Source organism: Nicotiana tomentosiformis, chromosome 9 (genome assembly GCF_000390325.3).
Source record: "Nicotiana tomentosiformis chromosome 9, ASM39032v3, whole genome shotgun sequence".
Classification (NCBI taxonomy): Eukaryota; Viridiplantae; Streptophyta; class Magnoliopsida; order Solanales; family Solanaceae; genus Nicotiana; species Nicotiana tomentosiformis.
In genome coordinates this window covers 62,099,610-62,127,378 of record NC_090820.1, presented here as the reverse complement: position 1 = coordinate 62,127,378, position 27,769 = coordinate 62,099,610, and the positions used below count along the sequence as shown (strand labels likewise).

The 27,769-nt window shown below is 38.6% G+C and overlaps 1 protein-coding gene and 2 long non-coding RNA genes across 8 annotated transcripts; 2 read left to right on the top strand and 1 right to left on the bottom strand.

Moving 5' to 3' along the window:
* Window positions 1-283: 283 nt before the first annotated feature.
* Window positions 284-8,580, bottom strand: LOC108947768 (uncharacterized). Of its 6 annotated transcripts, none has more exons than XR_001972311.3 (5): window positions 8,392-8,580; window positions 8,099-8,291; window positions 6,272-6,377; window positions 5,779-5,831; window positions 284-633 (listed from the first exon to the last, which is right to left on the bottom strand). It is a non-coding gene; the product is annotated as an uncharacterized lncRNA (long non-coding RNA). The 6 variants fall into 6 exon arrangements; XR_004510919.2 differs by lacking the exons at window positions 8,099-8,291; window positions 8,392-8,580 and adding exons at window positions 7,659-7,831; window positions 7,958-8,033 and having other exon boundaries at window positions 6,272-6,341; XR_011410862.1 differs by lacking the exons at window positions 8,099-8,291; window positions 8,392-8,580 and adding an exon at window positions 7,659-7,951.
* A 2,991-nt stretch (window positions 8,581-11,571) lies between these two features.
* Window positions 11,572-14,007, top strand: LOC104111528 (uncharacterized). The gene is made up of 2 exons (XR_689735.4): window positions 11,572-12,113; window positions 13,435-14,007. It is a non-coding gene; the product is annotated as an uncharacterized lncRNA (long non-coding RNA).
* Window positions 14,008-20,191: 6,184 nt separating this feature from the next.
* On the top strand, window positions 20,192-20,661 carry LOC138898876 (uncharacterized). The gene is made up of 2 exons (XM_070184982.1): window positions 20,192-20,365; window positions 20,503-20,661. Exons 1-2 carry the CDS (start codon window positions 20,192-20,194, stop codon window positions 20,659-20,661), a joined length of 333 nt encoding a protein of 110 aa, XP_070041083.1.
* The last annotated feature ends 7,108 nt before the right edge of the window (window positions 20,662-27,769 follow it).

Sequence of the window (27,769 nt, the reverse complement as noted above, 5' to 3'; positions counted from 1 at the left end):
AATCTTGTTTTGCCATGTCAGCATCTCAAAACACACTAAAAAAAATACACCTCTCATGGACCGTTGATCACATTTATCAATGGTCCAGATTAGTTGTGTTTTTCCTTTAAAATTTAATTTCGCCTGTATTAATCCAAATTGTTGGATCAAAATGATCCAACGTGTCACGCCCCAAAACCGAGGAGCACTACCGGCGCTCAACCGAGTGGATCCGGTCGAGCAAGCCTGTTAGACACTATCTACCCGACTCACCTATGATCCAGAGAAGGCATGCTCTCATTAGTTAGACAGTAGAAAGTTCATACATATATACATTACTAAGTCGTTTCATTTTGTTACATCATTGTTAAGTTTTAAAATACATACATCCTTATGACTGAGCGAAATAAGAGCCCAAAACACAACATGATCTGTTGACCTTTCTAACACCCATATACAACCCACATAGTGTCTACGGAGCCTCTAAAGATACAAAAGAGAGTAAAGATTGTGCCGGCAATAAGGCTCCGACAATACCTCAAAACACATAAGAAACAAAAGATGCATAACCCCGGAATGAGATGGGGCTCACCAAGTCAGCTGGAAAGAATGAGCATTGCTATCACTGGTCAGTATCCTCCGCTGTGGAACCACCTGCATCCATTAAAGATGCAGCACCCCCGGCAAAAGGGACGTTAGTACATGTCGAATAGTACTAGTATGAAAACCAAACATCAATTTAAGAACTCGAAAATACAGTATGAATATGATGAATCAAGGCGATAATAGAATAGCATAGATAGATGTTTAAACCAAAGAAAGCTTATCAAGAGCAGTCATTAACATTTATAGAATTTAAGATAAGATCCTTTGTAACCATTTCCACACAAAGCGGCCCCGCCGCCTCACCTTAATGTATGTGGGTGGAGGTGTAAACACAATACCAAAACTATACTCAAGCACCTCTGCCGCCTCACCCCAATGTATATGGGTGGAGGTGTAAACACAATACCCATTTTCACACAAAGCGGCCCCCGCCGTCTCATCCCAATATATGCGGGTGGAAGTGCACCAACGACACCAATATCTACAGAAAGCGGCCATTCCACCTCACCCCAATATATATATGTGGGTGGTGGTGCAACAACAATACTAAAATCATACACAAAGCGGCCCTGCCGCCTCACCCCCAATATATGCAGATGGAGGTGTAACCCCAATCACAATCTCTACACAATTTGGCAAAATAATTTTCCACATAAATCACTACTTGGAATCATAACACGTAGATACACAATCCATAGTTTGGAACACATCATGAATTTATAATACAATATCATGAGAGCATTTGAAACACTAATTAAACATATATCTTTATCACAAAACTTATTCGGTATACTCAACTTGTAATAAATATCTTGGAACTTAAAAGGATATTGGGGTTCCAATTCTTAAAGAAGAGCTTAGCCAACATACCTCAATGGAGCTTCCTTAAACTCTAAAATGTTCCGGAATTCTTAGCAACTTCAATCTATTTTAGAAATATAACAAATTAAACCAAAATTAGGAAGATGTTCATGGTTCTAGCTCATTTGGGAATTTTATCAAACACTAGGTGTACATTAAGGTTTCAAGGTACTTTTATGGAGGATTCCATCATCCCACAACCGAATCTTTACAATTTTTATCTCAACAATCTTCCTACACCCTTTGATAACACATGCATGTAAGATAAATAACTCTCATGCCCAAATATTATCTTGCTAATTACCCATTTCTAGACAAAATTCAAAATTGAGGATTAAGGTGTAGAATCTTACCTCTAGGATGAAGACCTAGTGAGTTTCCCTTCTTAATCTTCCAAAATTTGATCAAGAATTGAAAAACATTTATTGAGGAACACCTTCTCATTCTAGGACACTCTCTCTCACTCTGAAAATGTCAGATTTTAGCTCAAAAATAGCCCAAAGCGTGTATTTAACGAAGTAGGGTTGGGTTTTAAAAACCCAAAAATGAAGCTCCAGAACAAGGTATGCGATCGCATAATCGATATGTGGACCGCATATCGGGCGCATAATTGGTGTCCAGAACTGGCCAAAAATCTGTCAAGGTCTACGGTCACTATGCGGCCCGCAGACCTGTTCTACGGTCGCATAATGTACCGCAGAACGATTCTGCGGTCGCATAGTGCACCGCATAACCTCCCTCCAAAAAATCCCAAAACGGGATATGCGACAAGAGTGCGGCCCGCGAAGTGGTTATGCGGTCGTATAATGGCCGCGAACGTGATATAAAAAATGACCCAGAAAACTGACTCACTCTGCGACCATTCTGTGGTCCGTAGAGTGGTTCTGCGGTCGCAGAAATGCCTACTTCTGCCCAACATTTTCTTCAACTCCCCAGCGCACGGTTCAATCCAAAAAGTCTGAACTGCAGCGAGCAAGCTCGCCGTGAAGAATTTCTACTATTATTAACCTATACGTCTTCCCCGGCATCACATAACTCCGGTTTTTAGGAGACATTTCATGGGGCCTTACACAACGGCTCCCGTTTAATTCCATGAATTTGTTTTCATCTTATTTTTAGTCCGAAAATTCCTGAGTCGTCGATCTAGTTGATCAAACGATCAACATGCATTCTCCAATTCTAAACGTATATCACCCTCTCAAACCCTAATCATTTCGTCCATCCACCAGCCGCCCCCATTTCCCTATTCTCTCATCTCTGTTGTCCTTTCTAACATCTGCCAACCCCTGAACCCTAGCACTAATTGGTGCAAGGTCACTCTTATACTACTGTGAGACCTCACTTATCACTAATTGGCTGGGAATCTCGCCTAAACATTCCACTTTCTCTCATCTCCACTCAAGTCCAAAATTCTTAAACCCTAGCCCCAAATATGAAACTTCTAGAATCTCATCATCACATCCCTCTGATGAAATTATCAGGCCTTTATCACCATATTCCCTCATTTAATCTCCCATGTGATTTCCAAGAAATAGTGATTCATGGAGAATGAAGTCCTCCATCTTATTCGGAAGGGACACGTAGTTCCTTTCATACAGAGACTAGATAAGGTCACTTTCCATGCTGTCGAGATAATATAAACAATGAAAATGGAGAAGAATGAATGGTTCCACAACACGCAGTCACCATATGGGTCAAGGATGGCCATCAAGGAGATGATGAAATATGGGTATAAGCCAGGATCTGGGCTAGGGGGCAGATCAAATAGGATACTTGAGCCAATTCAACTAAGGTAATAGAAGGGTACTACTATTTTAGGATACCAGCCTGCAATCGGAGGAGTCCATAACAGCGACACTGGGAAGAAATATTTCGTGCCAGAGCATGTTCTGAGTCCGGGACAAAGCTTAACTGAAGAAGAAGAAGAAGAAATAGTCTATGGGATCGGAAGGTTTATTGTGGCAATGATCGAGGAATGTTGCGGTAAAGTTGATATCAAGACACCAACCATTAGGGATGTCGAACTAGGAGAGACATTGCAGAACTGGACAGCTAGTCCATCTCTAGTTCGCCGGTAGTCTTGGTAGTGTAGATCTGTAGTAATTTTGATAATTGCATGATCAATTGAGGTTTAAATCATGCCGATGCTTTTTTGTTAAACCACCTCTTTGAACGCTAAGACGTTCTTTTTCAATGAAATAAATATTTGTTCTTCCTAAAGTATTATGCAAACTTATCTTTATTTTAATATATACTCGCATTTTATTTTCAGTGGTCAAATTAATAAAATACCTCATTCGACGATTGTGACATGTAACGAAACCCTTGAACAAAGAGTTAACAACGAGCCGGTTTACGAGGAATATGATGAAAGTATGATGCTCGAGAACCTACCGTAGGAAATCGAACAGTTAGAAAGTCAAAAGAAGCCCAAACCTCATTGAACATAAGTGAGAATTGATGGAACTGCTTCAACAACACATTGACATGTTTGCTTGGTCATATGATCACATGCCCGGGATGCGTACTGACGTTGTCTAACATCGACTGCCCATCGACTCTACCAAACCACCAATCAAGCAAAAAATCAAAAAGTTCAAGCCTGATTTGAGTCTGAGAATCAAATAACAAGTCACCAAGAAATTAGAGGCGAATGTGGTGAGGGTCACAAATTACCCCACCTGGTTAGCCAATATAGTACCGATGCCTAAGAATGATGGAAAAATCAAGATATGTGTGGATTATCGAGACCTTAACAAAGCCAGTCCCAAAGATAATTTTCCTCTGCCAAATATCCACATTCTCATTAACAACTATGCAAAACACGATTCACAGTTGTTCATAGATTCTTTCGTCGAGTATCACCAAATCTTGATGTACGAAGAAGATGCAGAGAAGACAGAATTCACCACACCATGGGGAGTCCATTATTACAGGGTCATGCCATTTGGTCTCAAGAATATCGGTGCCACCTACATGAGGGCTATGACGACTCTTTTTCATAACATGATCGAAAAAGAAATTGAAGTATACGTGAATGTCGTCATCATCAAATCACACAATAGTGCGGATCATTTAAATGACTTGCAAAAGCTCTTTGAATGGTTGCGAAGGTACAATTTGAAGTTGAACCCTACAAAGTGTGCATTCGGAGTTCCTTCCAGGAAATTGTTGGGCTTCATTATCATTAGGAAAGGGATAGAGTTGTATCCCTCGAAGATCATGGCTATTCAATACTTGCCTCCTCCTAAAAGCAAGAAGGACCTATGACTTTCCTCGGGAGACTAAACTACACCAGTCGATTCATAGCCAAATCAACAATGATCTGCAAACGAATTTTCAATCTACTAAAGAAAAACGCCGCCACGGAATGGAGGGAGGAATGCCAAAAAGAATTCGACAGAATTAAGGAGTACTAGTGTTGCCCGCCAGTTCTGGTTCCTCCCGAACCAAGAAAATTGTTATTGCTATATCTATCTGTATTAGATAATGCATTTAAATGTGTGTTGGGGAATGATGACGAGACCAGAAAGAAGGAGTGTACCATTTACTATCCGAGCAAGAAATTCACGTTGTACAACGCTAGATACACATTTTTTCTTTAACTTGGATCGCCCAGAAATTGAGGCCCTATCTATCAACACTAGATGAAGATTGCACGTGCTATCAGATGGGCCTAACATATTAAGCATTCTGCTTGTTTTTTTCCAAGGGTTCTGGTGCCAATGGAATAGTGTTCCATCTATAGATAAGAAATTGGACTATCATAACCAGCGGGCTTTTCGATATATTATACAAAATGGTAGGATGGTACAATACCTGCAAAAGAAGACATAAAACGAATCTACAATGTTACTGCTATCCAGTCAACTATAAGTAGCGATTATAACTAGGTATTATTGATGCAATACGCATAAAATTTGAAAAATGTGTATCTCCAAGTGAAGCAACCCGTCAAGAGTAACCAGAAGTGTACTGAAACTGTTAAAACGGGGATATTAGAGAGAATAGATATGATAAGCTTTGAGTATATGAATGAAGAAAATAAGCATTGAAGCTCGGACATGCCACGTTACATATCCTTTTCAGCGAGAGTCGCTCTTTCAATTAACCTTTTACTCTATTTTTCCATTAAGTCAATAAACATGCTCAATCTTTCCCATTCTTCTCAGCTTTAATAAATTTAGCATGAAAAGTTGAATTATTGCCTTAATCAAATTGAAAAGGACTGACATATACGCATAACTGAATCGTATAGCTGCTTGACCAGAGTTTCAAATGAAAGTTATAGCACAAAAGGCATAATTAACTCAAATATTTTTAGGAGACTACCTCTTCACTTTGGAGACGGCCCAGTGTTTGACGAAACAGAAATCTTCTAGGTCCTGCAGGAAGAGGTTGTTTAGCTCATCACAGAGGATAGCTTCATATTAGTTACTAAATAATGTGTCATTATTTTAACTAATGCAAGTAAGGAAAAAGCATCTTTGGAGGAAAAGAAAATAAAACAAAAGAGTTTAAATGCACATGCTTGTCTATGGATCCTAAACTGATCTCTTGATTCCTCAAAATTAGCAACTCCTAATAATAAGAATCTATCTTATTAGATGATAAATCAAACATTATTTCACGGGCAAACTCATTTAAAGAAACCAGGCATTATTTCAAGAGCAAACTCATTTAAAGAAATCAGGCTTAAATAATCCAATATGCACCTCCTTAAGGACATGATCTTTAAATTGTTTTAACAAGAGATAATTTAGTTAAAGCAGATGACCAAGTTTAGGGTAGTGTCGATGCTGCAAGAGAATTTTCTTGTCTTTACATTTTTTTTTCCTTGCGAAGGGACCACAATGTGATCTCTTTCTGGACTGATGTTTCAGTAAAAACCCCGTCTGCGTAACAGAACAAAATATATTCAGTTTCTATACCTGGTAGTGCATACAAAAAAAATTATGAAGCATCTGTTAAGTATTGTATTAGTGTAGGAATCAAATAATAGGTAAAAGAAATTAATATACACAATAATCATGAAATGATAAATATTGTCTCTGCTATCTTTGCTCTATTTACCAGCATGCCAAAAAATAAGGCTGAACATAGAAGAAAGATTACTTATTCTTGCACACGGTTATAGCCCAGCTCAGAAGCCTTACACCAAAATAAGCTTATAGAAGAAAGATAGATAAATATTTGAGGCACAATATGCTTTGACATATATTCTCTATGTAGAATGGCTAGGATCAGTGACGTAGACAATTCAACCAAATTTAGTAGCACCTTACATCCAAATATAGTGCAACCAAAGTTTTGATTTCATTATCCCCAGGCTTCTTCATCCTGTGCACAAGTTAAGCTAAGTTGGTGCATGGAGCTAAGTTTTTCAAGAGAGAAGGTTGTACTGTAAAGGAGTTACATACTCTAATTTCATTAAATCCTAAATTGAGTGTTGTCAAACTTTCATGGACTACCTCTAAACTTCAATTAAGGCAGATTGCACTCCGCATTAGGAAAGAGTTATGTACTTTGAGGCAAATCAAAGATTATCATACAATTAAAGAACTATAAATATGAATTGAAACCTCATCTCTAGGTCCATTGGCCCGCAAGTCTAGAGTTGATATGATACGATTGTACTTTAACATATTAGCAATAGCAATATACTTGGCACCTTTGGCTCAAATTTTTGACAAAATTGGGTAAACATGCTAAAAGAGTTCAATAAAGTGCGCTTATATGAAATAATTTATCATTTACCTGACACCACTTTGTCAAGAACAAGTACATGCTAGCTGACAATGGCAATCCCAATTTATAGTTATTTGTAGACCTTTTTCATTTAAGTAACTATATTTAACTTATAAATAGGGTTTATTTATAAGTTATATTACAGTTTGACTTAAAAGAATAAAGATCTATCTGTAAAAGCTCATATAAATAGGTTGATTAAATTAGCCTTTGACAAAGTCTGCATCAGTTTGAGGGGATACATCAATAAGAAACCGAAATTTCTTCTAACACTTTAACTATATGATAAGGGTATCACTATTTCTATTTGGATTTATAAAGCAGTAGTTACTTGACAGCAAAAAGTATATAACATAGTATTATCTCTTTAAAACTGAAGTTTTGAATAATAGAGCTTAAAACTTTGTTTGGAAAATTATAGTAGCTAATACCACATGAGTTACTGGTAAAGAATTTTAACTCACCAGAATTTTAACTCACCCGATCAGTTGTCTCCATTCCCATTAATTTACAGCAGTAGTCTTTGTTGTCTCGCTGATATATTCCAAAGTTGATGATTGAGGTTGGGATGCCGCTGGACATAGCCCAAAAATCTCCCTTTAATGACTTCTTTGAGTCCTCACTTATGGAGATGGAGCTGGTATGAAAAACATATTAACAAACAAAAGATAAGTCGGCTGAAATGCCAATTTCTCTTCAAGAAGTTGAATTTTGCAAAATCAAGAAGGATTCAACAATTATTTTAATTGGAACTGCAAAATACCAAGCAAAGACCCTAATTTCACTTCCGCCAAAAGCGAAACAAAATCGTCGGCGAAAATTAATGTAGACTGCAAAATTACCTATTTAGATTTTCTCTGGAAGACTCAAATCAGCAAATGCAGGGACACAAAAGGAATTATACCTAGCACAGAAGTAGCAGAAAGACCAAATTGCCCTCTGTCAGCAAGCAAGGATGTCGACGGTCTCTTGCTTGCTTTAGGGCTCTTCTATAAAGTATAATACGACACATACTTGATCTCTTTACTGGATCCGCTCAAGTACATCTTTCAGAAGCCAGTTCCAACTGGAAAGCTAGAAAAATGACAGATCTTTCTCTGGGAAATCGACAAACATGACGCAGAAGTTCATTAAAGGACAAGCTCTGGTTGATCACAATTTAGAAAATCTAGTAAAGAAAGAATACAAGCCACTTACCACATATTTCCCAGACGAAGTAGTACATATCACAGGAGAAGATAATTCGGAGCCTTAACCAGGATGGAGGATGTTCTTTGATTGAGTTGCAAATTTCAAGGGAGTAAGGATCGAGACAGTCTTAGTCTTCGAATCGGGACAACACTACCCAAGTTTGGCAAAGATAAGATTCCCAGTGTATAAATAATATGGTAGAATACGAAACATTCATCATTGGGATCAAGATGGCGGTCGATATAAACATTAAAGAACTTTTGGTCATAAGAGATTCTGATTTATTAATCCACCAAGTCCAACGAGAATGGACTACCAAGAACGTCAAGTTTTTTTCATATTTGCATTGCGTGAAAGAATTGTGTAAGAAGTTCACCAAGATCGAGTTCAGGCATGTTCCCAGAATCCAGAATGAATTTGCTGATGCTCTTGCAACATTATCATCTATGATTCAACACCGAACAAGAATTACATTGACCCTATTGAGGTAGAGATGCGAGACCAACATACATATTGCTTTCACGTAGATGAAGAACCAGATGGTAAGCTGGTATTATTAAGAGAATTCTCGGAGGATGCTACTAACGGTCAGAAGCGGGCACTTAGAAGGCTAGCAAACCACTTCTTCCTGAACGTGGAAGTCCTATTCAGGAGGACCCCGGACTTGGGTCTGTTAAGATGTGTGGATGATGTAGAAGCAACAAGGTTATTGGAGGAAATACATGTGAGGATGTGCGGGCCTCAAATGAATAGTTTTACATTAGCCAAGAAAATTCTGAGGGTGGGATAGTTTTGGATGATCATAAAAGGTGATAGCATTTGCTATGTGCAAAAATCTCATCAGTGTCAGATTCACAGGGATTTCATTAGGGTTCCACCAAATGAGCTAAATGTGATGCGTTCTCCTTGGTCGTTCGCCGCTTGGGGCATGGTTGTGATCGGGCCCATAAAACCGACCACATCTAACTGGCATCGTTTCATCCTAGTGGACATTGATTATTTTACACAATGGGTCAAAGTTTCAACATATAAAGTTGTTACAAAGAATGTGGTGGTAGATTGTGCCCGTAACAACATAGTTTGCCGATTCGGGATCCTAGAATCTATTATAACTGACAATGCAGCCAATCTCAAAAGAGATCTCATGAGGGAAATTTGCGAGAAGTTCAGAATTGACCATCACTATTCCACGGCATACATGACACAGATGAATGGAGCAGTTGAAGCATCAAACAAAAACATCAAGAGGTTCTTGCGAAAGATAGTAGACAACCACATGCAATTACATGAGAAACTACCATTTGCCCTATTTGTCTATCGCACTACAAAGAGGATGTCTACCGGGGTCAACTACATACATGTTGATATATAGTATTGAAGCCGTAATATCTATAGAGGTCGAGATACTTTCTTTAAGGATTATCCAGGAAGCCAAGCTAGACAACGCAGAATGGATACGTATCAGGCAGGAACAACTAATGCTCATTGATGAGAAGAGGATGGACGCAGTTTGTCATGGTCATCTTTATCAAAATAGTATGGCCATGGCATTCAACAAGAAAGTAAAACCTCAGCAGTTCACACCGGGCAGTTAGTCTTAAAGAAGATATTTTTCCATCAAGCGGAAGCTAAAGGAAAGTTCTCGCCAAATTGGTAAGGTTCATATGTGATCCATCGGGTCTAGTCAGGAGGAGCATTAATCTTTGCATATATGGATAGAAGAGTGAGCACAAATCCCATAAATTCAGACGCAATCAAAAAATACTATGCTTGAAGACAATTAGGTTAGGTTTTTGTGTAACAGAACAATGCTTGACCTGACTTCCCACGGTAGGATATGTAGGCAAACCACGTAGGGTACGATACCATTTGTAATAGGAAATCCAAATATCATTTTCATGTATTCGAAACTACGCCATAACTTGATTTCCTATGTTAGAAATACATATGCAATCAATGTCGAATTCAATCATTTATTGTAATCGAACTACATTTTGACATGATTCCATTTGGATATGTAGACAGTATGAGTCAGCCTTGATCATATCATTTTAAAATTTTATTTATTTTTCACTTCTGCAACTCTTGTAATCAAACTACGTTTTGACCTGATTCTGTTTGCATACGTCGACAGCTTGAGTCATGCTCGGTCACTCCAATATTTTGTTTATTCATATCCTCGCACTACATTCAGACTTGATTCCTTTTGGATATGTAGGAAATCAGAAAGGGTTTGGCCATAATTTCGTAGTTTATTGCTTTCACAACTCCATATGCCTTCTCTGTAGTATATACCTAAAGTCGGAAAAATATTTGTCAGTGAGTCAATTTCTTTGCCCATAGATTCTTTTATCGTCTATGGTCAAAGAGGGGCAAGTGTTGAGGACCAGTTTTGGCCCTCCCTTTTTTCTAATTAATTTATTGCGCTTTGATCAACAATGACATAATAAAGTATTTTTTAAATTATCATTCATGTTACCTATTTTTCTAAAAAAAATATAATAATAGTAACAATAGTTATTAATATTAATAATGTGCCCATAAAATTAATTTAACCTTAAAGAATTAAGGTTATATCACCTCTATTATTTTAATTAATTAACAAATCAACCTTTTTTAATGAATTTTAATATAGTTATAAGATATTAATTAATTTTGATAATGTGAAATTAGCTTACAAATACACATACATATAGTAATTTTTTAATTATACCTTATTATGTCTTATTGGGATTAAAGAAGTTTATTAAATTAACTATGATTACAAGGGGGTTAAGATATAAATAGGCTATTCTTGCAATTTAAAATTTAATTATAATGGATATGGGTTTAATGTTATTTTTCAGCCATTCTTATCAAAATCCCACAAAATTGGCCTAAATAGAGCCCCTGACCCGTCCAGGCCCAAGGCCAATTCAGCAACTCCTCACACTTGGCAATCCATGCCACACCTCCTCCACCAATCACGTTTTGCCACGTCAACATCTCAAAAGACACTCACAAAACAAACACACCTCTCATCCACCGTTGATCACATTTATCAACTGTCCAGATTAATTGTGCTTTTCCTTTAAAATTTAATTTTGCCCCTATTAATACCAATCGTTGGATGAAAATGATATAAATGGCTTCTATTTAATTTTCCGATTATTTTTTCTCTTATTATTATTCCAGAAAATCCTGAGTTTTCATCCAATTGATCCAACGGTCCACATCCATTCTCCCATTTTAAATGTATATCACCCCCTCAAACCCAAATCATTTCGTCCATCCACAAGCCGCTTCCATTTCCCTATTCTCTCATCTCTCTTGTCCTCTCTAACCTCTGCCATCCCCTAAACCCTAGCACTAATTAGTGCAAAATCACACTTATACAACTATGAGACCTCACTCATCACTCAATGGCCAAGAATCTCACCGAAACATTCCATTTCCTCTCATCTCCACTCAAGTCCTAAATTCTGAAATCCTTGCGCCAAATATGAAACCTCGAGAATCTCATTATCACATCCCTTGATGAAACTATCAGTCCTTCATCACCATATTCCCTCATTCCAATCTATAATTAAAGCCTTACAAGAACCTCAGATTTGCATTAGATTCAGAGGAATCTCCGACCTCAACATGACCTATGAGGATCCAGAGGTCAAACGCAAGGACCTCTGGGTAAAAGTTGTGGATGGAGGTCAAAAGGCTTCAACGGCAAGTTCTTCATAATTTTTGAGTGGGTAAAATCCTTGCCTTTCTCCTTTGATTTGTTTCATTTAATCCTCTGATTTCATCATGTATTATCGTCAGTATTTTTATCAATATTTCTCGTCTTCTATTGTTGAATCTAAAAATTAAAAATCCCAAACCCTAAAGCCTCAATTCTTTGGCTATAAAAACTGGGCTTTAATTCCCTTCACTAGAATACTGACAGTCGTGTTTTTCTACCTTGTTATCATGAATGTGATATGAAGCATGTTATGACATCTGTCTACTTAGCATGTTATATTTCATGGCTTTAAACTAATCTTGTTTTGTTTTGGTTAAACCTTTGCTGATTCCAAGTCACATGTTTGCTTTGTTAGTATTAGCTATAGATGGTACTCCATATTGTCACTAGATTGTCTTGTTGTTGTAGATACCATTCCTATAAGGTTTTACTTGTTTAAGTTCAAAACAATCAGATGAAGTTCACCTTGTCTTGTTTTATTATATTTTCCTTATTCTCTATGTAGCATGACTCTTGTGAAACTAACTGTAAGCTTGACAATACTTAGCCTAGACTGCTGGCTATCCGATGAAGTTTGAGCATTCTTTTGATTTATGTATTTGTTAGCTTTTAAGTGACTGTCCTAAAACTGGCTTAGGTTCATTTAGATTCAAGCTCCTGATAACTTAGACTCATTAACTGTAGAAACCATATTCATATGATGAAGGTTATTGTTCTGTTCTTTGATGTACTTATCTAACCTTAGTAAAGAACCAGGCCTCTATTGAAGGTTAACACATGAGTACATGTTTGAGTATTTACCTTATGCTAAACTTTGGTTAGTATTTTAGATGACTTAGATTAACTTGAAATCATCTTTAATATAGCAAGCATGCTTATAAGGGTACACTGTTGGTAAAATTTTATTTTGTGACTCTCATTTGATCATTCTTGTTTAAAACAGTGATTCCAAAGGGGGTTGTATGTGTTATTGCATGCAAATTGATTAGAAGTTACCTTCTGAGCCCTTGAAACCTCTAAAAGAATTTTTGATATCCCATAACCATATGTGATGATGTTGTTCCTCTAATTGTGACTTGTTTGTTGATAATACTTGAAATCTAAAGCATGTCTAGCATCCCGATGCTTATGTCATATTGCTTTGATGAATGCTTCAGTTACAAAATGATGTTTTCTATTGACATGATTTGGTGTATTACCTTGAGCTGTCTATGTTTCTACTTAAATTAATTCTTCGAATGTTATCATGTTTAAATGACTTGAGGCATTGTCATAGACTCTCTGTGTTTAAACGTTTTCCTTATGAGAATTGGTTGAGTCTATTTTTCCAGACTATTGGTTGAAGCTATAAGTCAATATTTGGGCTCAAACCTCTATGGAGGAACAAAGATCAGTGGAGTATGACATTTGTTGTGGATCTAATTTCACTGCCAAAGGATCCCTCTCTCGCACAAGCACTGCTCGAGGCCCTAGAAACCATTGTGAACTCTAAAGTATCGGGGGGTCAAAGGGAAACTTTTAAGGGGAATGTGATTCACTATAGCCAATGGCTATTGACTTGGCTAATTCTAGAGGGTTATCACAAATATAATTTGACTTCGTTTAAATTACAATTATATTCATTTTTTATATTTCTGTTTTTGCCTTTTATGTGTAAATACTATTTAATTTCCCATCTTAGCTGAGTTCATTGTGAACTATGGCCCAAGTTAAATGAACTGGGCTGCCACTCTCCTCGTCGCGTTACTACTTGTTGAAGCCTGTTGCTGGTTGATTTAAATGGACCCGACGCTTGTCAGCTCATTACAAGAGTCTAGTTTCCCCCTTTACTTTATATTATTGTTGTTATTAGCCCATTTTTGTGTATATTATATTATGAAATTAATACGGTTATTATGTGTTCTTATCTTTGCAGTGATTGTTTATAAAATAATATTAGTATAAAATAATCATGTAGGATAAAACGTAAACGTAATTAAGATAGATTTTTTCACTTTATGAGGCTGACAGTATTCAAAACTGGAGTATGTATCAACCGTTTTATAAATTAAGTTCTATTTCACTCAATTTCTTTTTTCTAACAAGTTTTTGTTAAACGCCTTTGCATAATTGAATCAAGATAAGCTGAAATAACCATTGAAAAGAGTTTTTGACTGACCACTTAGGCAAACTAGAAACGAAATATGTTGGAAGAAAAAACGCACAGATAGAACTGTATTTAGATATGTTTTCGCAAAGACTAATCATATAGAAGTCAAGCGGCCCGACTCAGACAAATCCCTTTACACGGCCAAGGTATATTTTTACATGTTTTCTATCGCATAAATTTTTTGAATATCAATAGAAACTCGTAATTTTACCTTTCATACCATAAAATAACTTTCATTATTTTGAAAACACATTACCACATAGTTTTAAATTTTTTTCCAAAGCTACAAACCTATTTTCAAAATAAGTATCTTTCAATAAGACTAAACACTTTATCACTTCAATTAAGTCTTCACATAGACCCACTTAGCAACCTACACTATTGATAGACTAGGATATAAATAATTCCTTCTCCATATTTAGCCTAAGTTTAAGGAATTACTTTAATGTAGATTTTAAGGGATGCCAAACACCTTCCCCTTAGAATAATTTGAACCTTACTTGGATTCTCATTGGCTTAGCGGACCATTAAGATGTTGATCTTTACTGACTTTAGGTACCCTAGTATACCTTTTAAATATTAGGTGGCGAATCTTTTTTTATTAACCCTAGAGAAACCACAAGTTATACTTTATTTTGACCTATGCAAAATAGGGTGCAACGGCCTCCGAATACGTTATGATACTAATGTCATCAACACAAGACATGGCAGATACAAGAATATAGAAGTATATATTTCCCATAAGCCTTTCATGACCTTGGAAATAATTCATGACATAAATATGGAAATGTTACACCCCCACGCTTTTTCCCACCTATGAAGTTGAAGATTAATGGGGTTTTGACACATCCGATCAACCGACGACACATCATAATGATATAGAGACGGTTTCATTTGACCACCGGGCGCAATTACTGATGTGGGGCAACTCGGTTGATATTTTGGGCAGCGGCGTTTCCTAGAGTGGGTATAAAAGGCAGCGCAACTCTCTTCTTTTTCATTCTATGAGATATCACCCACTTTAACTCACTCAAAATGCTCTCAAACCCCCTTTAGAATTCCCAAACAATCTAAGGCTAAATCAGAGGTGAACCTCGTAGGATCTAGCATGGAGAAGCTTGAAATCATCACCATAATATTAGTTATCTTGTTACATTGATTTTGTTGAAGATTCATCGGAGACAGAATTAATCATCTAGGACCATAAGAATTCAGAAGGTGTAACTAGTTCTTCAAAAAAGGTATATAAGGCAACTTTCTTTCTTAGCATGATTTGGTGTAAGTATCTCTCTCTCTCTCTCTCTAAAAGATCCCTATGTAGTAAGATTGGTTTGTTCTAAGCCCTTCTCAATCACATTGTTTATGTTCTGGTACATCCTTGCCGGTATCATTTCTTTCAAATGTGCTATGTTCCCAGGAAGTATCTGAAGGTAGGAAAATGTGATTCATTCTGTGTTTAATCTCATGTCTCCTGATATTGGTCATGCATTGCACTTATATATTTATGTATCTATTTTACTTTATCGAGCCGCGCTATAACCGGCCGGGTACGACACCTATTGTGCAACCACAGATCAGTTGGATACGATGATGTGTGATGTGAGGCTACCGAGTCTTCTTGAAGCCGAAAATGCTGAGTCCTGTTGAGGCTAGGTATAGTCGAGACCTTCTGAGGCTGAGTACGACTGAGTCCTCTATGAGGTCGGGTATGGAGTGATGTGTTATAAGATATTACCAAGCCTTTGTGTGTCCGGGTATGACCGAGTCCTCTTGAGGCTGGTTACGTCGAGTTCTGTTGAGACCGAGTATAGCCGAGATCTCCTGAGACCTACCATGTGATGGAAGCATGAGAATTTACCAAGTCCTTTACGAGGTCGGGTACGATATGAGATGATACGCCCTAAAGAGTGGCTGAATGATACTATATTACGTATCTAATTCATAACCCACATTTAGTGCCTTCACTTTAATTTTACATAACTTGCATGCATTAATGATTCATAGTTATTACATCGTATGCCCCAGTGGCTTGTCTTCGGTACTCAGGTAAAATTTATTTATTTCATACCTCTTATGCTATATCCTTGATTTACGTACTTTATTAGTCTTACAAACTCAGTACATTTTTCGTACAAATGCCATTTTCTTTTTTTGGGGTGTTGTGTTCATGCCCACAGGTACAGATAGAACCGACAACGTCCCTCCCAAGTAGGGTGCTGGTTTCAGTGGTTGATTGTCTCACTCCACTTTTCCAGAGTAGTTGCTCAGAAGTCAATAGGTACTGAAGTATATGTTCTAGTCGTTTTGGGCACAGTGAGACCCTGTCTCGACCAAGTTGTACATGTATATATATCTTTTTTTGGCACTCTTAGAGGTTCGCAGACTAGTGCTTGGGTGTACGTAAAGTTGGTTGTGACCTTGCTGGAAATAATTTTAAATATGAACAAAATATTAATGTTTCTCTCGCAGTTAGTTATGATCATTTGAATGTTTACTTAGAGGCCTTATTTGCCCAGATTTGATGTTATAAAGTCTAAGCATGGATGTCGATTCGCACGGGCCTTCAGGCACTATGTATTGGTCGCACCTCCCAAGGTTGGGGTGTGAAAAACATGGTATCAAAGTAGGTTTGTCCTACGGAGTCTGCAGGTCGTATCTAGTAGAGTATTGTTTATAGGTATGACGTGGACCATACTTATAAATAGGAGGCTATGGGATATCTAGGGTGAATACATTTTTTCTTAACTAGATCGTGCGATAGATCCGAGACATAAGTGTTCACTTTTAATCCTCATCTTGTTTATGTCTATAGCGATGCCTACTACGAGACGTCAAGCAGTTGTTCAGATGCTGGATGAAGAGGAAGGGGAGGGTACTAGTCAGGTGCCACCTGCCCAAGTGAATCAACTTGAAACCCTTAATGAGGCTGGCACTCAAGTTTCGGGGATATCATCACTAACCTCGAGACAGTATACAGAAACTTATGTACCTCTTATTCCTCCTCTGGTTGCTTCTTACCAAGATTTGGATATGAGAAGTGTGGTATAGTTGTTAACTCGGTTAGTGGCCTCCCAGGCACAATTACAGACCCCTCCCATTGCAGATAGGGAGGTCAACGCGAGAGTTCAGGGTTTCATTAATTTGGACCCCCAGTATTACCAGAATAGATCCAAATGAAGATCCCCAAAATTTTCTAGATTAGATGCAACGGACTTTACGAGCTTTGCATGCCACTGATGCCGAGTCTATAGAGTTTGCCTTATATAGATTGCGGGATATTTCCGTGATTTGGTATGAAAATTGGGAACAGTCTAGTGGACCTACTGACCCACTAGTAGGATGGAGGGGGTTTTCCAAGGCACTTCTGCAGCAGTATTCAGGATGAGTGTTCTGAGGCATTTGGAACAAGGTAACATGAGTGTTCGGAAGTATAGCATGCAAATGAACTCCTTGGCTAAGTATGCCCCTTCAGTTGTGGCGGAGATGAGTGATAGAGTACATCGATTTGTGGGTGGTTTATGACCACATTTGATTAATGAGTTTACCACATATTCTCTGAGTCAGAATATGGATATTGCTCGTATTCAAGCCTATGCACAGAACTTGGAGGATCGCAAGAGGCAACAACAAGCCGCTCGAGAGTATGATCAGGGCCAACATAAGAGAGCCTAGTCTACCTGTGATATGGGAGAGTCTAGAGGTGAGTTCAGACCCCCATTTCCTCGGTACCAATATTATTCGGTGGCTAATGCAACATCACAGTCTCAAGGTCAGCATTGTGATCGGATCACTCATTCCAGTCAGGGTAAGAATTCCCGAGGACAGATCTCAAAATATAGTGGAGACCCTAGTAAGATGAGGCCCTCGGTGCCACGTTGTGGCCAATGTAGTAGGAATAATTATGGGTAGTGCCACCAGGGTTCAGACTTATGCTATTCTTATGGACAGCCCGGTCACATTATGCATTTTTGCCCAGCAAGAAATGAGGGTAATGTGATGCCACTAATAGGATTTGTAGTAGCTTCTTTATCATTAGCACACCCTCGTGAGCAAGGAATGTAACCATTGGTAGTAAGAGGTAGAGATGGAGGTGGAGCGTGTAGCCCGAGGTGGACGATATAACAACATTTATGCATTGTCAGGATGACAGAACATAGAGTCCTCACCGGATGTGGTCACATGTATACTATACGTATTATCCATTAATATGTATGCATTGATAGATCCAGGTTCCAACTTTTTGTACATTTCTCCATTTGTTGCTGGTAAATGGGGTAAGGAGCCTGAATTATTACATCAGCCATTTGAAGTGTTCACATCCGTAAGCTAGTCCGTGATAGTTAGGCGAGTATATCGAGGTTGCGATGTGATGATCTATGATCATCATACCTCAGCTGATATAAATGAATTAGAAATGTTAGAATTTGATGTTATTATGGGCATCGATTGGCTGGCTTCTTGTTATGCTACTATGGATTGTTGGAAGAATGTCATTCTCTTTTACTTTCCAAGAGAGCCCATTATTGAATAGAAGGGTGATATCGCAGTGCCAAAAATAAAGTTTATTTCACTCTTTAATGCTCGAAATATGATCTCGAAAGGATGTATCTATCGTTTGGTATGGGTGCAAGATGTAGAGGCAAAGCCTCTAACCCTTCGATCGGTTCCGGTTGTTAATGAATTTCCTGATGTATTTTCTAATGAGCTCCCCGGTATCCCTCCCGAGAGAGAGATCGAGTTTTCCATCGATGTGCCACCCGATACGCAACCGATATCTATCCCTCAGTACAGAATGGCTCCTGCCGAGTTGAAGGAATTGAAAGATCTTTTAGATAAGGGCTTTATCTGACCCAGTACTTCCCCCTAGGAAGCCCCAGTGCTATTTGTTCATAAGAAAGATGGTTTGTTGAGGTTGTGCATGTATTATAGACAACTTACTAAAGTAACCATTAAGAACAAGTACCCACTTCCAAGGGTCGATGATTTGTTTGATCAATTGCAAGGCGCCAAGTATTTTTTGAAAATCGATCTTAGATCTAGATATCATTAGTAAAGAATCAAGGAAGAAGATGTTCCAAAGACATTCCTTGTCATGTCTTTTGGCCTAACCAATGCACTGATGGCTTTTATGGATCTGATGAATCAGGTGTTTAAGCTGTTTTTAGATATCTTTGTGATCATGCTCATAGATGATATTTTGGTGTATTCACGATTAGAAGTAGAGCCCGCAGAGCATTTGCGACTGGTCTTATTCACTCTCCGGTATCACAAGTTGTACGCTAAGTTTTCCAAATGCGAGTTCTGGTTAAACTTAGTGGTTTTTCTTGGGCATATAGTATCGGAAGAGGGTATCAAAGTCGATAGCCAAAGGATCGAAGCAGTCAAGAATTGGCCAAGGCCCACAACTCCTACGGAGGTGCACAACTTCATGGTCTTAGCTGATTACAATCAAAAGTTTGTGGAGAACTTTTCATCCATAGCTGCTCCACTAACAAAGTTGACACATAAGGCAGCTACAGTTTAGAGGACCAATGCTTGTGAAAAAAGTTTTCAAGAATTAATGGACACGCTAACTTCAGCACCAGTTCTAACACTTTCCTAAAGAATTCGAAGGCTATGTTATATATTGTGATGCCTCTAAAGTGGAATTTTGCAGTGTTTCGATGCAACATGGTAGGGTTATTGCATATGCTTCAAGGCAATTGAGGAAACATCACCAAAACTACACGACCCATGATCTGGAATTTACGGTTGTCATTTTTGCTCTAAAAATCTAGCATCATTATTTATATGGAGTTCATGTTGATATATTTACGGATCATAAAAGCTTGAAATACATATTCAAGTAGAAGGAATTGAATCTGAGGTAACGAAGATGGTTGGAACTATTGAAGGATTACGATGTGGATATCTTGTATCATCCCGGCAAGGCAAACATTATGGCCGGAACATTAAGTCGGAAGTCCATGGGTAGTTTACGACATGTGGAAGATTATAAGTTGGGGATAACTAAAGACTTGCACCGGTTGGCTAATTTAAGTGTACAATTGTTTGACACCGGCGATGGAGGAGCCATAGTTCATAATGACGCTGAATCCTCACTAGTGGCTGAAGTAAAGGCATGGTAATTTGACGATCCATCCTTGGTGAAAATAAAAAAAAGCATTCCCTCTCAAAAGAAGCAAGTGTTCGAGCTATCCGAGGACGGAGTACTTAGATACAAAGACCAGTTGTGTGTGCCTAATGTCAGGGGACTACGATAGCAGATCATGGCAAAGATTCATCAATTGCTGTATTCTATTCACCTAGGTCAACCAAGATGTATCTTGACCTTCGACAGCTATACTATTGGAATGACATGAAGAAGAGCATTGCCGAATACGTTGCACAGTGTCCGAATTGCCAATAAGTTAAGGTTGAACACTAGAAACCAGGAGGACTACTTCGGAATATAGAAATTCCAACCTGGAAATGGGAGATGATCAACATGGATTTTATTACTGATTTACCATGATCACATTGAAGGTTTGATTCCATATGGGTTATCGTGGATCGACTCATGAAATCAGCTCATTTCCTACCTATTAAGACTACCTTCTCGGCTGAAAATTATGCTAAGTTATATATCAAAGAAATAGTTTGACTCCATCGGGTTCCATTTTCTATAATATCGAACATAGGTGCTCAATTTATAGCTAACTTTTGGAGAGCATTTAAAAAAGGATTGGATACGAGGATCAACAAACAGACGGTTCCAATTTCTATAATATCGAACAGAGGTGCCCAATTTATAGCTAACTATTCATCTACAAACAGACGGTCTGGCCGAACACACTATTCAAAGGCTCGAAGACATGTTACGAGCATATGTTTTAGACTTCAAAGTAAATTGGGAGGACTATCTACCACTCATCGAATTTTCTTATAACAACAACTACCATGCTAGCATTCGAATGGCACCATAGGAGGCCCTATATGGACGAAAGTGCATATCTCCTATCAGTTGGTTCGAAGTTTGTGAGACATAATTATTGGGTCCTGAGTTGGTTCAACAAGTTGTAGAAAAGGTAAAAATGATACAAAGTCAATTATTGACCCCTCAAAGCATGCAAAAAACTTACTTAGATAATCGATGACTAAATTTAGAGTTTGCTATGGTAGACTGGGTATTCCTGAAGGTGTCGCCTATGAAAGGCGTGATGAGATTTGGCAAAAAAGGCAAACTCAGCTCCTGGCATGTCAGACCATATAGAATTATTCAGAGAATTGGCCAAGTAGCGTATAAGCTTGAGTTACCCCCGGAATTGGAAGTAGTGCATCCGGTATTCCATGTGTCCATGCTTCGCAAGTGCTTGGGTGATCCATCCATATTACCCCTATTGAAGATATTCAAGTCACAAAGGAACTATCTTACAAAGAAATTCCTATGGCTATCCTAGATCGTCAAGTTTGTAAGCTGCGGACCAAAGAGATAGCTTTAGTTAAAGTACTTTGGAGGAACAATAATACAAAAGAAATGACCTGGGAAGCTGAAGAAGATATGAAATCCAGGAATACCCATTTTTTCCATACTACAAGAAGTGACAATAAGACTACTTTAACAGGAACAACCCAAGATAACTGGTGGAATTCGCAAGGAGTAACTACGAATCAACAATCGAGGACGAATGTTCTAAAGGGGGAGTGATATTACACCCCATGCTTTTTCCCACCAATGAAGTTGGAGATAAATGGTGTTTTGACACAACCAATCAACAAGCGGCACGTCATAAGGATATATAGGCGGTTTGTTTAACCAAATAGCGCCAATTGTCCCATTGAGTGCGATTATCGATGTGGGACAACCCGGTTGATATTCAGGGCGACGAAGTTTCCTAGACTAGGTATTAAAGGCAGTGCATATATCTCCTCTTTTATTCTAGGAGATATCACCCACTTCAACTCACCCAAAATGCTCTCAAACCCCCTTTAGAATTCCCAAACTATCAAAGGCTAAATAAGAGGCGAACCTCCTAGGATCTAGCATGGAGAAGCTTGAAATTATCACCACAATATCAGTTATCTTGTTACATTGATTTTTTTTGAAGATTCATCGGAGGGGGAATTAATCATCATATGACCATAAGAATTTAGAAGGTGTAACTAGTTCTTCAAAAAAGCTATGTAAGGCAACATTCTTTCTTATCATGATTTGGTGTGAGTGTATCTCTCTCTCTAAATGATCCCTATATAGTAAGATTGGTTTGTTCTAAGCCCTTCTCAAAAACATTGTTTATGTTCTGGCACATCCCTGCCGGTAGAATTTCTTTCAAGACTGCTACGTTCACAGAAAGTATCTGAAGGTCTAAAAATATGATTCATTCTGCATTTAATCTCGAAGTCTCCTAATATAGGTCATGCATTGCACACACACACACACACACACACACACACACACACACACATATATATATATATATATATATATATATATATATATATATATATATATATATATATATATCGTACTTTACCGAGTCGTGCTATAGTCAGCCGGATACGACACCTATTGTGCAACCACTGATCAGTTGGGGTACGATGATATGCGATGTTAGGCTACCGAGTCCTCTTGTGGCTGACTACGCTGAGTCTTGTTGATGCCAGGTACAATCGAGACCTTCTGAGGTCGGGTACGACCGGGTCCTCGAGGAGGCTAGGTATGGAGTGATGTGTTATGAGATATTACCGAGCCCTTGTGTGGCCAGGTACGGCCGAGTCCTCTTTAGGCTGGTAAGGCCGAGTTCTGTTGAGACCAGGTACAATCGAGACCTCCTGAGGCTGGGTACGATGTGATGGAAGCATGAGACTTTACCGAGTCCTCTCAAATGGCCATATGTCCTAAAGAGCGGCTGAATGATACTATATTATGTATTTAATCCATAGCCCAAATGAGTGTCTTCACTTTAATTTTACATAACTCGCACGCATTCATGCTTCATAGTTATCATAGTGTACGCCCCCGATGGCTTGTCTTCGATACTTGGGTTGAATTTATGTATTTCATACCTCTTATGTTATGACCTTAATTTACGTACCTTATCAGTCTTACATACTCAGTACATTTTCCGTACTGACGCTATTTTTTTTGGGTGCTGTGTTCATGTCTAATGGTACAGATAAAACTGGTAACGTCCCTCCCCAGTAGGGTGCTTGTTTCAGCGGTTGATTGTCGCACTCCACTTCTCCGGAGTAGCTGCTCAGAAGTCGATAGGTACTGAAGTATATGTTCCAATCATTTTGGGTACGGTGGGGCCCTGTCTTGACCAAGTTGTACATGTATATATATCTTTTTTTGGCACTCTTAAAGGCTTACATACTTGTGTTTGGGTGTACGTAAAAGTTGGTTGTGACCTTGCTAGTAACAACTGTGAATATGAACAAAATGTTAATGTTTCTCTCACAATCAGTTATGATCATTTGAATGTTTACTCAGATGCCTTACTGGCCCAGATTCTATGTTATAAGGTCTAACTATAGATATCGGTTTGCACGGGTGTTCGGGCACCATGTGCGGTCGCACCTTCCAAGGTTGGGGTGTGACGGGGAAAATAACCAACTTGCTCAACTTGACATGAAGGAAAGGGCATGAAAATCTTTAGAATTTAAAATAGAGTCACTTACTTTAGGACATTCATTTTCACACGTGTATAATTGGGATCATGCCAGAATGAGGAGTCATTTTGGGGTGAGTTAGAATGAAAATAATTCGGCCTAGCACCTATATATACTAAACCCACCGTCTCAATATGGGCTGTATTTTTGTATGCGCTATAACTGGCACAGTGCTTCTCTGATTTGTGAACTGTCTGTTGCATTGGAAAGAGGACTCTCTGAACTTGAATTTAGATAGGTTATGCATCCCACAATTACTTATATACTAGAAGATTGACCTCCCAAAAGTTGGGACAAAATCCTGTCCAGAATTCTGCCTAATATTTCCCGAATTCCGATGAACTTAAATTTCTCCGATTTGCTTGATCCTAAAACCTTCCCATTCTTACCAACCATTCATATGAACCTTCTTAACCATGGGACTAATGTGGTTGTCCCCCTTGAACTCTTACGGCATTTCCGCCCTTATGCTTCTATGGCCTTAACTCCCTGCACGAATTAGCAAAAGGAGGGACGGGATGTAACAAAAAATGACAGTATAAATACAAGGATAGGACCCCAAGGGACTATGATGGTCAATTCAGCTCTACCTTGAATCCTCGCAGCCAATATAAGCTCTCACTACCTAGGTCCACTTCCTCTAACACTTGGATCTGCAAAAAAATATACAAAAGTATAGTATGAGTACATTACGATCGGTACCCAGTAAGTATCAAGACTAACTTCGGTGAGGTAGTGACGAGGTTCAAGTAATGCGATACTCACTAGTCAAAATAACCTGTGCAATAAATCAAAGACTAGCAACATAATGTATAATAGAAAAACAATAACAATAATCTCAATAGAACAAGTGATAATAATTCAATGCAAAGAAAGGCTCAGGTTCAACAATAAGTCATCACATCGAAATGCACACATATGGCACCTTGTGCCCACATTTTTATCACAATCACAATATCCACCTATATCGTTCTGTCTTGAGAAAAGGACATAATAGCCACCCGTATCACTCCACCCTAACAATAACACAATAGCCACCCATTTCGCTCCATCCTAATAATATCACAATAGCCACCCTTGTCGCTCTGTCCTGACAATATCACAATAGCCACCCGTATCGATCCACCTTGACAATATCATAATAGCCACACATATCTTTCCGCCATGATAATATTGTAATAGCCACCCATATTGTTCCACCCTAAAAATATCACAAACAAAATCATATGGAAAAAACCTTGTGCCAACACCCAAACAATCTGTTCAACATGTCCACATGTGCCACAATAATCACAAAACAATAATGTCAAAGTTTCATCAAGGATATGAGTTCCTAATTTATCAACGAGGTGCACAAGGACATGAAAATAGTAAAATATGGTTGGGTATTAACAAATAAAGCATTACTATGACTAAATCAAATGTAGTGATCACGTTTACATAGCCACAAGTGATTCAACATGTTTCATTTACAATACATCCTCAAATTAAGGCATACTAATAGCCTAGAGTCTAATCCGGTCACAAGCCACACTTAGCACCCGTGTACATGCTCATCACCTCGTGTACATGTCACTTTTCACATAACACAAATAGGCAATTAAGGCCAAATCATAAGGGGTATCCCCCCATACAGGTTTAGGCAATGTACGTACTTCAAAGCCAAATCAATACTCTAAAAATCCCTTGCCGCTCGAATCGGCCTACGAACGGGTCAAATCTAGCCAAAATTAACTCAATAACATAAAACACGGCTATAGAAATCGATTCCAAGTAATAAATCTCTGATATTTATCAATAATCAAAAAGTCAACCCAAGCCTGCTTCTCGAAACCCAACAAAAGTCACAAATCCTGAACACACATTCAAATACGAGTCCAACCATACACGTTTCATCCAAATTCGACTCTAAATCGGGGTTCAAATCCCATTTTTTATTTTAGAAATGTTTTGCCAAAACCACCAATTTTCTCCACTTAGATTCACCAATCAAATGCTAAAATCAAGAATGGAATCATGAATAATAATCAAATCCGAGTCAATATTACTTACCCCAATCCAAGTAGTGAAAATCCACTCAATAATCGCCCAAATCGAAGCTCCCAATCACCAAATTTGATAAAATGATCTGAAAGTCTCGAAAATTATATCTTATAACACTTGCTAGTTATACACTTCGCGATCGTGGGACCCACTTTGCGACCGTGAATGCCAAATTGTTGCACGGTTTTCTTCGAAAATGGAAATCCCTTACGCGAACACGATGTCTGCACCTACTGAGCCAATGTGAACGTGGTCCTAGCTCTGTGAACACGAGGGCATTCCTTCCCCCTGGCATCACCCTTTCGCAAACATGACCTCATCTCGCAAACGCGATGCATCATATCCTAACTCTCCGCGAATGCGACGCCTCAAGCATGAATGCGAAGAGGAAATTCCTCCTGCCAGCTCCCCCTTCTTTGCGATCGTGAAGCACTGCAACACATTAGAAAAACAACATTCCAAAACTAAGAAGAATTGATTCGAAACCACCCGGAATCTCACCCATCCAAACATACCAACCAAGCCCAAAACATAACACGAACCTACTCGAAGCCTCATATCACAACATAATAACATCAAAACCATGAGTCGCACCCCAATTCAAGCTTAATGAACTAATCCTTTTCCGAATTCCAAACTTATACTGAACACGTCTAAACAACTCAGAATGACCACAAATTTACACACAAGTCAAAAATTATCATATGAACGTATTCCAAGGCTAGAAATCCCAAACGGACATCGATAACCACAAACTCAACTATTGGTCAAACTTATGAACTTCTAAACCTTCGAATTGCAAACTTTCGCCAATTAACTTCGAATTGCAAACTTCCAAATCTGGACATACACCTAAGTCCAAAATCACCATTCGAACATAACTAAACCATCGAAACTACGTTCTGAGGTCAAATACAAAATGGTCAAACTTGGTCAACACTTCAATCTTAAGCTTCCAAACTAGGAACTAAGTGTTCCAATTCAATCCAAAACCTTCCCGAAACAAAATCAACCATCCCCGCAAGTCACATAACTAGAAATAAGCATAAGGGAAGCATCGAATAGGGTAACATGGCTCAAATACACAAAACGACCGGTCGGGTCGATACATTCTTCCCCTCTTAAACATAAATTCATCCTCGAACGAGTTTAGAAACATACCTGAAGTGCCAAAAAGATGAGGATATCTGCTTCGCATAACATGCTCGGTCTCCCAAGTCGCCTCCTCGCCCTGTTGACCTCTCCACTAGACCTTAACTGATAAAATATTCTTCGATCTCAGCTTGCGAACTTGCCTATCCAAAATGGTCACCGACTCCTCATCATAAGTCAAATCCTTATCCAATTACATCGAGCTGAAATCCAATATATGAGACGGATCCTCATAATACTTCTGAAGCATTGAAACATAAAACACCAGACGAACCCCCGATAAGCTGGGTGGAAAGGAAACTTTGTATTCCACCTCTCCAACTCTCTCTAGAACCTCAAAAGGACCAATATATAGAGGGCTCATCTTGCTCTTCTTCCTGAACCTCATTACACCCTTCATGGGCGAAACTCTGAGTAGAACCCTCTCACCTACCATGAATGCCACATCACCAACCTTCTTATCAAAATAACTCTCTTGCTTGGACTACGCTGTATGAAGCTACTCCGGAATTAGTTTCACCTCCCCAGGCTCAAACCAACCAACCGAAAAATGACATTACCTCCCATATAAGGCATCATATGGAGCCATCTCGATACTCGACTGGTAGCTGTTGTTGTAGGTGAACTCTGTGATTGGTAGAAACTCACTGGCCCTCGAAATCAATGACACA